This window comes from Diadema antillarum, unplaced genomic scaffold (genome assembly GCF_040938485.1).
Source record: "Diadema antillarum isolate AM-2024a unplaced genomic scaffold, OU_Dant_1.0 seq00000320_RagTag, whole genome shotgun sequence".
Classification (NCBI taxonomy): domain Eukaryota; kingdom Metazoa; phylum Echinodermata; class Echinoidea; order Diadematoida; family Diadematidae; genus Diadema; species Diadema antillarum.
The window spans coordinates 1,723,002-1,734,383 of NW_027271339.1; the positions used below are offsets into that span (position 1 = coordinate 1,723,002).

The 11,382-nt window shown below is 39.6% G+C and overlaps 1 protein-coding gene across 1 annotated transcript; it reads right to left on the minus strand.

Moving 5' to 3' along the window:
- Positions 1 to 4,792: 4,792 nt before the first annotated feature.
- LOC139730511 (uncharacterized) lies at positions 4,793 to 11,080 on the minus strand. The gene is made up of 2 exons (XM_071641353.1): positions 10,977 to 11,080; positions 4,793 to 7,109 (listed from the first exon to the last, which is right to left on the minus strand). Exon 2 carries the CDS (start codon positions 7,076 to 7,078, stop codon positions 4,793 to 4,795), a length of 2,286 nt encoding a protein of 761 aa, XP_071497454.1. The 5' UTR covers positions 7,079 to 7,109; positions 10,977 to 11,080.
- Between the last annotated feature and the right edge of the window lie 302 nt (positions 11,081 to 11,382).

An 11,382-nucleotide genomic window follows, 5' to 3' on the forward strand; every position in this document is an offset into this window, starting at 1 on the left:
TGACAAAATTCATCAGGTAATTAATGGCAGTCACACATGCTTATCAAGAATGTCCTGCTGCATGAAATATTTTGTAAGATCTCAAACAAGAAATATAAATACAAGTACAATAATTATCAGCATATCATGAATACACATATGATATCTTGTGGTTTGTTTGATTTTTTTCCCTGTGTAGTCATGTCGTCAAAGCAAAACAAAGCACAGCTTGCAATGAAACTATACTCCATCCACAATAGTTTTCATGCCAGCTGCATACAACAGAACACAGATGAAGCTTTCACGCGTGTTTGAAATACATAATTCTGATACACATTTTAATTGAACGATGAAATAAAAGCTCATGCAACATTTGAAATATTTGTTACTGAGATTAGTTGTCTAAGATTTTTCCTTGATTAGAATGGGCTAAATGCCCGAGGATTCCCTTCATATGTAGTCCTATATGTCAGTAACACCAACAATTGTGTATTTTTCTTTCTTTCTTTCTTTTTTCTTTTCGGTAGTCTCATGATAATGCAAACTTGCAGTTCTCATTTTACTGAATACAGAATACATGTTCAACATTGTGGTTTGCACAATCATTTATCACACATGTGCTAATTAATAGTTAGCTGGATCTTGAAAATGTAAACTATGAGTCTACTTAAACCTCTCCTGTGCTTTGTTTGCTGACTGGCACACAGAGTTCTGCCTTCACATATTGGCACAGACCATATGTCTGAAGACTAATTGATAGAAAAGAGATCAGATCATCTCCCTAATCCAAAATGTGCCTCCTCAGCCTTTCTGTTAGACATTGCTACACCTAAGCTGGCTTGTTAATCTATAACTACGACAAGTTTGAATGGATTATAGAATACTACTGAAAAAGCTTGGCAAGTTAAGCTGAGTGGTTGGGTGCATAAAGGATAAAATAGTACTACTTGAACACAGTTTATTCTCTTGAATAGCTGTAAAGTTATATCTGCTCTAGAATTCTCTATTAATCCTCCCATCTTTGAGTTGTTTCCAGTAATAAAAAAACAAACAAACTACAAAACATATTTCAACTGATAGTTATCTCCATTTGTGAGAAACCTGTGTTTCTCTTAACGTTGAACATGCAGGAAGTACAAAGTTATCTGTTCTCTCTTAGTACATGACAAAAATATGTACAGTGAATGGTATGGTTGGACCTACTACTCATCGACCGCCTAATGTTTATTTGCTTGATAAGAATATCTAACACTGAAATTCACGTAAAAACTTGACCTACGTGATTGAGAATATCCAGCACTATCAAATGCCGTTGTTCCCTTTTCGATTCAAAGTTTAAGTGCAAAAATATCGCCGTTGAACTTGCGTGGCCTCGTTTCAGCTCCCCGCGGTAACACTCCTTATTGAGATCGACCGCTGTTTTTGCATTGACAATGCACGCAAACCGAGTTGTATTGAACACCGTGTTGTACGAAGCTTTTTAGAAACTTCCATAGACATTACATTACAATTCGGTGAAAATATTCATTCCAATTTTGTCCTTGACTAAAACCACTAATGAACAGTGAATTTTCGCATTTTCCCACACATCCTCATCAACAGTCAAAGCCAATCCATTTTTATGTGCTCTGCGCGCAAGTGAAGTGCGTACTAAGCATTCTGTGCGCCAATACTACGCGGCCGGTTTTAATAAGGGCGGTCGATATGTAGTAAGGTTATCATACATATTCTTTATAATACATGATCATATACATAAGTACATGTACACTACTATTAATGATGCAATACTCACCAGAATAGTAAGTTGATGTCTTATGATTTCACTGGCAGAAAATCAATAAAGAATATGAGAACCCCAAAATTAGACAAATCATGGGTGAACCCTATACAGTGCACTCCCGTTACAACGAACACGGTTATAACGAAATTTCGTTATAACGAAGTAAATCTTCTGGTCCCAAAATTATCACCATTAAAGTCTATGGTGCAAAATTCGCTTATAACGAACACGGTTATAGCGAAATTTCCGTTATAATGAAGTCTTTTCCGAGCACCACAGACAAAGAAAAACAAAAGAAATGTGCTCCGTTAAAACGAAATGCGAATTGCTTTTGAAAATATGTAGCGGAACAAGCATTTATAGCGTCTCTGCATGGGTGAACGCTTCACGCCATTGTGTGTTCGCTCCTTGTGCAACGCACAGTTTCTGAGGGGAACTTGCGTTTATTATTGTAATACAGTTATCCCATCACATTTCACATAGCTTTCCAGTTTAAGATGAGTATTCAGCAAACAGAATATGATATATATACGTGGTTTCCTTGTTTTCGTTATATATTGTATTTGTTCGGTTATAACGAAATTTCGTTATAACGAAAGAAAACTGCTGGTCCCGAGCATTTCGTTATAACGGGAGTGCACTCTATTGAACACTTGTACAAGATTTCATTATTGCCAGAAAATTCTGTGATATGGATTTTTTACTATGCATCTCAATGGCCAAACTCACTTGATATGGTGAGCAAATTTCAGATATGCCGATGCAATTTTGTTAGTATGTATGAGACAATTTTAGAGGTAAAGTTGTCATTATTTCTCTTTTCTTTACCTACTTTGATACAATGAGGTTGAAAAGTGTGGGGAACACTCAATTTCCCAATACTTGCTTTGAGGATTTACAATCAGTCCTGAGCATGTCTTGCACACATTACAAGCTCACAGACATGTAGTGCATGTCACACCTCACCATACTCAAAAGTGGAGACGCAACATTTGCTATGCTATGTTCACTTTTGTTGATAGGTTTGGCATTTGAAGCATGTAGTATATATAAAATATTGTAGGAGAGGGTATGACTGATTTCTTGGCTAAGATTAGCACCATATGGATGGGAGGAATCCATACAAATCTCTCTCTACACAATGCTAGCACTTGCAGATGCATAGATTAATTGAATGTCATACTAAATCAACAGAATGGTTTCACTGAGTTTACAAATGAAGGTTGACAAAATTACTTTTCGGCTATAGAAATATCGCTATGGCGACTGATATGTCTCCACCATAATGCATGGTTCTCCCAATAGGTCTATAGTACATGTCAAGTTTACATCTTGACACACAACTGGTAAAAAATTGAAATGACATGTTTGTCACAAATTTGTTGAGTGTTTACTTTCCTTGAACTACGAGGTTTCATTTGGATGGATGGATGGTTAAATGGCTTTAGAGAACAGGTAAAGTGACACATTTTCCCTACAGAATCACTGTGCTGTAATGCACACATACCTAGTTTATAAGTGTACACATTGAGAAAAAGTTCAGTATTAAATGATAGAATTATAGCGGGTCTAGAATAAAAGCATTCTAACCTGGCCTTTGACCCTTCATCTTTGACCCATGACCCAAAAAGGTCCCAAGAGCAAACTCACTGTCAGGCAATGCATGCATATATGTACTACGTTTTTACGAAGATCTCATACCTTGAGCCATTTCCAAGATATGGAGAAAAATTGAAATTTTAGCATATCTTCACTTGATCTTTGACCTTTGACCCATGATCTCATGGCCTAAAATTTTCCCTAGAGAATCTTTATCTGCTAATACATGTATACACTTAGTTTAAAAAAAAACACCTGTCAGGCTGTACATGCATACATACATGTCATGATGATTTGTGAGATATGAAGAAAAACAATATATATTATAGCATTTTCACTTGACCTTTGACTTTTGACCTCATAGCCCCAAACTTTCCCTAAGTAGAGAATCTATATCTGGTCATACACATACACACTAAGTGTCAAGAAAAAGGCATTGCATAGACATGGGGGATATAGTGAAATTTTATGAATTTTACCTTGACCTTTGACTCTGAGCATGTGCAACCAAACATTGCTAGGCACAACTTCTACCACTCATACACATATGCCAGGTTTCATTTGGATACCTCAAATGGTTCATAAGTTACTCTGACCACAAATTTGATTATGGACAGATGGACAGACAGACTGACAAACAACCCGAAAACATTATGCCTCCTGCGACACTTCGTAGCGGAGGCATAAAAACTCTATATTTCACAAAAATATTGTGCTATTACAAGTATGTGAAGACAGTCCTCTCATCTTAAAGTATGGCTTAATGTGTGACAACCATCTATAGTCTTACATGTGTGCATTTCACCTTGTACGTAGCAACCTATGGGCATCCGTTTGTTCTTGTTGTTGCTGTTGTTGTTGGTGGTGGCGTTGCTGCTGCTGCTGCTGCTGTTGTTGTTGTTGTTGTTTCTACTTTTTGAGATTTCCGGTATCTCCTCATAACAGGTTTACCTGTATACATGCCGACTGTTTAAATATTTTTCAATATTTTAGGTCTACTTTGAAACTGAGGCAGACACTAAATCTTAGCTTGATGCAACAAGGAAGCTTTGGTGTGAATTCATGTGATCAAACTTATGTAAAATAACTCTTGAACATAACACAATAATGTGCAAAAAGAAAAAAAAAACAAGAATCATTAATTCACTCTGCAAATGAAAATGTAGGATGTGCAGCTACTTTTTCACTTGCAGAATGTACAGTATAAGTCAAGGTTGTAATATTACCTGCATGGACTTCACTGAAGGAGACACTGCATTGATGCACTGTACAACCACTTTAAAATGGTTACAAAAAATTCCACTGTGGAATACATTCCTTGGGATTTTGATCACAACGCCCCATCATTAGAATATCCCTTACCAAAGGTTTCATGAGTTTTCAACTAAGTGCATATCATGTGTGCTGGCTCTCGATCATGTCAGAAATGTTCTTTTAGAGAATGGTAAAATCTCCTCCAGCATTAGTCACAAATGATGGAAATGTATGAGGGAAAACAACATGGCCATATGCTTGAGAATGGGGAGGCAGGGAAGGGTGCATGGGTGTAGTGGCAGACGGCGAGGAAGATGATGGTACCTGAGGTTGAGAATGAGTATGCATAGAGTTGTGCATGTGATCCCGCGTTTGACTCTGGTGCAGGCTGGGGTGGGGAATCAGCATGGACTGGCTTGGCTGTGAAGGCAGTGTAGATGGGGCAGGAGGAGCAGGAGGAGGAGGTGGAGCTGGAGGGAGGAGTTCTGCTGGCTGAGGAGCAGCTGTGGCAGTGGGGCGGTTCTTGGCAGCAGGTATTGCAGAACCTGTCAGATGCTTTTGTCTATGGTTCTTCAAGGAGTTGATATTTGAAAACTGTTTATCACACTGCTCACAGGAGTATGGCTTTTCCCCTGTGTGTGTCCGCTTGTGCAGCTGGAAGCTCTTGAACCAGACAAACCCTTTGCCACACTCCTGACATGAATATGGGCGCACCTCAAGGTGAAACTTTTCGTGTTGCTTCAGGTTCTTATAGCTCTTAAAACCTTTTCCACACTTGTCACATAGATATCCCCGCTTGTCTGAGTGTGTTCGCTTGTGGTCACGTAGCACGCTGGGATTAGAAAATGTCTTGCCACAGATGTTGCATGCAAAGGGACGCTCACCTGTGTGGGTGCCTCTCCTGTGGTTTTGCAGACTGCGAAGATAGGAAAATGACTTACCACATATTTCGCATACATGTGGTTTGGAAGCAGCATGGATGACCATATGAGCTTGAAGATTGCCCATCTGTGCAAAAGGTCTGCCACATTCCTTGCACAAGAAGGGTTTCTCACCAGTGTGTGTGCGTCTGTGAGTCTTCATATTCCCTAGTTGCTTGAAGGCTTTCTTGCAAATATCACAGGAAAATGGCTTCTCATCAGTGTGAACTGTCCTTTTGTGTGTGAGTAAGTTTTGCGCTGACTGAAATTTTTTGTTACATATGTCACAGATGTTTGTCTGCTGACCTGAATGGGCCCCCTCATGTCTCTTGAGGTTGCCTTTTGACTTAAATTCCTTCTGGCAAGTTGGGCAGTGGAAGGTCTCTTTTTTCTTGTGAGTAACCTTGTGCTTTCTGAACTCTTTGCCATCAGCAAAAAATTCAGAGCACTCTAAGCACTGAAATACTTTCGGTGGCTTTAGCACTTTCTTTCTGACTGGGGCTCTATTAGCTGGTGGCTTTACAAACTTGATTGCTGACAGCCTTGTTTGTCTGATAGGGGGAGAAACTTTTGCAGGTTTATTCACTGCTTGCTTGTTTGACTTTGCTCTTGTGTTTTTTAAGATCCTATCTTCGGGGCATATTTGCTTAGAAGTTTGTGATTTACAAGTTGAGGGAATCCTTGCCTGTGTCTTGCTAGTTCTTGTAGCTTGGCTTCTCCTGGTCAGAGTCTTCACTATTGCTTCAACTCTCACTTTTTGTTCTTTTGGCTTTTTTCTCAAGGACTTTTGTCCCACTGTGGATTCAACACACCCTGCTTTGCCTTTGACAACATTTAACTTTGTCGTTTCACTTGAGGCACGGTCACACATGTGGTCATCTAGCTCAGCTTGCCGTGAAAATCCAACCCCACACATTTGGCAAACAAATGTCCTCTGATTTGGCAATAAGTGAGTCTGCTTATGGGCCCGCAGCACTACAAGGCTGTCACATTCCTGTCCACAGCGATTGCATAAGAACATTGCTGATGTTATGTTCTGACAGTCATCACACAATGACAGCACTATCCTGTTAGCTTTCTGTGGAATAACGAATGGCTGCTTAAAGTTTTTTCCACAACCTGCACACTTTACAGTCGACCACTCCCCTTCACTGTGGTTTAAATCCAATTGAAGAGCAGAAGCAGCACTCTTAGATGTTCCATAAGATATGCTGCTATCCTCTGACACTATGCTCTCTGACTGGTCTATCTGCCTAGCTGGAATACTTGCACATTCCAATAACTGACCTGTTTCCAACCCACGAGAATTCTCCTTGGCACTAGACGAACTTTCAGATCCACCCAAGCTATTTTGGTGATTGCCATATGGCCCAGAGTGCCCTTCTGCCTCTGGGACATGACCCGTTCTATCTCTCCCTCTTTGATCATCAGATAAGGTACTCTCAATAGTTCTCGCAGTGAATTCACAAGAGTTTGGGCAAGGTCTTGTGTTGCCCTCATCGTCTCGTAAAGCTTTCCCTGGCTCCATCTTTTTGCAGTCTAGCATTCCTCACAAGCAACTTCCATGACACTCCACTCTACAAATGAAATAAAGAGAAATCATACTCATCATACAACTAACCAAGGAGAATATACACTCTAAAATCATATTGTGTGTGTGTGTGTGTGTGTGTGTGTGTGTGTATGTATGTGTGTGAGTACAAATGTAGGGTAAGCTGTCTAAACTTCGACTGCCTGCCAAAATCTGACCTGCTATAAACTACTGTATTGCACTGTCTCCCGGCTCATGAACAAACGTATGTAGGGCAATTACCCCGGACCTTCTCCTGACCCTAACCTTAATCCTAATCCTGAACCTAATACTAACCCTAACCCAAACTCTATACCCTAAACCTAATATTTACTCACTAACCAGTATTTAGCCGGGGGGTAATTGCCCTGATATGGAATAATCATTACAATTTGTAGCTGAATTTGGCATTTAATTTGAATCAAGTAACCCCTAATTCACCGTACCAAGAAATTTACAGGTGGGTCTACTTTACAATCTCTCTGAAAGAACCACCTTCTTTCCTCTTGTTCCTATGAATACTGCAATTTCGCACTGCATTAGCAGGTGACATAAAGCTCCACAGCCACAGCCTAATTCCAACATAAATTTCCCTGTAAATTAACTGTACAATTTGCACTCTATGTAGGTAGCAGAGGTGCATCTGCACTCTATTGAAACATTTGGCAAAACGGCTGTTGCTGCTATGAGTGAGCCATATGTATCTAACACCCTTGCCCTGAGATGCCCTCATGCCAAAATTCGATCACAGCTAGATTTGTATTCCATCTAAGCCACTACATGGCAACTTGTAGAGATCTGTTTTTTCTGTGATGGTTGAGGAGCCCTTTTATAATCTACTGCAGGAGATTCTACGGTTTGGGGGTAAATATTTACAGCTTTTTCCTCATCTTTTAAAGTTACATGCACATATGCAAATGCAACCTTGGCAAAAGACCATAAAGCAATATGATGTATGTGAATATAATCAGACTCACATAGACTAATTTTGTGGGGTCAGAAATTTAATCTGCCTACTCTAGCCTGCAGTACAGGAGACTCAGAGGTAACATGATTCAAGTCTTCAAAATTACAAATGGCTTTACTGACATCAACTGTTCCAAGCTTTGCAAGACAAAAGATGAGAGAGTTTATTTTCATGGTCACAATCTCAGACTCAAGATTCAGAACTTAACAAAATGAGAAGCAAAATACATCCAATTACATGATTGAACATCATAAAAATAATTTCACCCACAGAGAAGTATCTCAATGGAATGCTACCAATGCCAGCAGTGGAAGCAACTGCAGTACAATTAACAGTTTCAAGTCAGTTGATGCATTCCTAGGCTAGGGTCTGAAATCTAATCTTTTAAATTACATCAATCAGATTAACATAAATTTACTATCGTCTCTGTACTGCAGACTGCACATAGAACTTCTACTGATACTGCTAGTTAGACACTCTATGAACTTAAATTAAGAACTAAGGCCAAGTAAAAAAAGAAAGTAGTTTCTCGTCCGGGTTTTTTGAGCAAGGCAATGAGGGAGGTCCTTACTATTTGATATCTTACTATTTTTTCGAGGATTGTCAAAATGAAAGTAATATGTGTTTCTCGTCCGGTAACGAAAGAGGGCTTTACTATTTTCTATATCCAATTCATGAAATTAAATATCACTCTGGTAGCTGTGTTATGAGAGACCAGGTCCCAAGTGTATGTCTTGCCTGCACTCTGTGCATTTTCAAACAAATAGATATATAATATGTACCATACTTGAAATGAAACTCTATGCATGCAGAATTTTTATACATTTGCTTTTTCTTTCCACTACAGATGTCAAGGGAAAATGACCATCTTAGTACTGGTATTTATAGCGTTGTAATGGCATTTCTGATACCAGTGTACTTGCAATTCTGATGTATTGTGCTATTAATTGAAACAGGTATAAAACATTCTATCAACAAATGTACGACTGAAATTCCATGATATTCAAAACACTGCTTTATTTATCATTGGTGTTTGTGACTTTTTGTGTCCCGTGGCACAGCTGGTATGTATCTGCATCTCTTCACAGCACAATTGTAGCACATTCATCTGGAAACTGGCTGGTACAATTGCAGATGGATGTCAAAATGATACAGATATGGCATTATACGACTCACGGCCGTGTCCGTGAATTTACATCGTAAAGAAAAGTATCCCGCAGGAATACGAGACAAACCAGAATCCGTGGAAAAGTTATTTATTTTGTAGATAACCCATTTAATAATTCTACATTTGCTGGAAAAGCGCATTCATTTTCTCAAATACTCAGAACAATACTACATCGCCGTCAGATGCAACGTTACAGAGCAGAGTTCGAGTGTTTGAGCCTCTACACATTCTAATGTGTTCATGCGTGCGTCGCGTGCAGACAGCCAGGGGATGGGGACCCTGACATCTACAGACACGCATACGCGGCCGGCACGGCCACTGCACTGGCACCGTAAATTCCGACACTGCACACACATGCACAAAATGATTATAGTCACAATGACATGAAAATGTATACATACATACTCGATACAATCCTCACAAGCATTTGTACAGTACAATTCATCCGCTTAAAATATGAGAAACGGGGAAAAATACGAACAATGCGCGAAATATGCGTGGAATATCAGCGATTGTTCGCAAAAAATGTTGCCGCTATCGCGTTCACGACGTACCGAGTGCGCTGTACATCACAGCCCGCCAGGCCCGCGCGCCCATCCAACTACAGTTCGACTGCTTTGTGGGTCATTCCTTCTTGCCGAGCTCGCAGTGTGACATGCATGCGTTAGTACATACGCACTACAGAAGCTAGCTACAACTGTACTCCAGCTAAGTAGAGGACGCAATGCGTATTGCCAGAAGGCAAATCACGATTGGTAGGTGAATTGTCGATTCTTTTTTTTTTTCGGCGGCCGAAAAAATAGTAAATATCAAAAATGTCGATGCGGCAACTGAAAATCGATGCGGGCGGGGAGCGGGCTGGGACGAGAATTATGAATTTCTTGGTATTTTCAGCGCCATTTTGAAAATAGTAAATAGTAAAAAAATCGATGCGGCGGCCAAAATCGATGCGCGCGAGGACGAGAAACTGGTTTCTTTTTTTACTTGGCCTAATGCCATCATGGTTAGATCTAGACTAGACAGTAGTTTTCTCAAACAATGATTACTTAGCAGTAAATTTTACTGCATTAAAGGAAGCCAAATGTAGGTATTCAATCAAGTTGACATAGAAAGTCTAGTGGAAGTTAACTGAAAGTGGGAGAGCATTAAGACTACCGTATCGTCTTTCTAGGGGTCGAACAAGACAGGTGACTAATTTACAGGTAACTACAGCACTAACACTGTTACACTTAATTAATTTACAACCTAGTCTTTACAGGAATACAAAAAGGATTAGAGAGACATTTTAATTGTATTAAACTTACTTACGATAAATCACATTAATGGGACTGTTACTGAGTGTCGAGTGTTAGTGTTACAATCTGGCTAACTATACACAGCACAGCCCAGTCACTGAGTAGCGAGACAGGCACAGCGTACTAACACCGTCTGGTCGGGCTACAATCTGGCATATTTTTACACGACCGGGGTGTCTACAGGAATACAAAAAAAAAAAAAAATGAAAAAGGATTAGGTCTAGACATATGTCTAGTTAGACTCCAGAGAGACACTTTGTATTAAACTTACTTACGATAAATCATATTAATGGGACTGTTACTGTTATTAGTGTTACGTGGTAACTGTTAGTGTTATAATCTGGCATACACGACCGTGGTGTCACTATTTGTCTCTAATCCTGATGGATTTAATCTAAGTAGGGGCTCTTTATCGAAACATACACTTCTTTGGAATTTACTCACGTTCTATCTCCACAGAAACAAGAAATGTGATGAGGTCACAGGCGGATTTGCAGAATGAATTTCTGCATTGTCTACCCTGTCGGGCGCTAGTTATCATGATTACTCTATTGTGCTAATGTTGTTTTTATTATCAGAGAAGATGTGCTATCATGCCTGCTGCCATCTACGATTGGTTGTGCCCAAAGGGCTCATACGGGTAAATATTTCCCCATAGAGACGCGTGTTAAAACTCAAAATTCAAAAAATTCTGTAAAATAACTGGGAGAAATGAGGTGTTTCATCTTCACTAACCTAAAAAAGTTAGATATACCCTTTCATCCATCAAATTTCCAAGACGGGTTCTTCAGCTCAAACTCTGTCCAAGCAAAGGGTTCGCAAAGCCAGACTACGAGTTCTTTTTACTTAA

Excerpts from the sequence above, each read along its gene's own strand:
- LOC139730511 (XM_071641353.1), bottom strand. The coding sequence starts at position 7,078 with ATGCTAGACTGCAAAAAGATGGAGCCAGGGAAAGCTTTACGAGACGAT.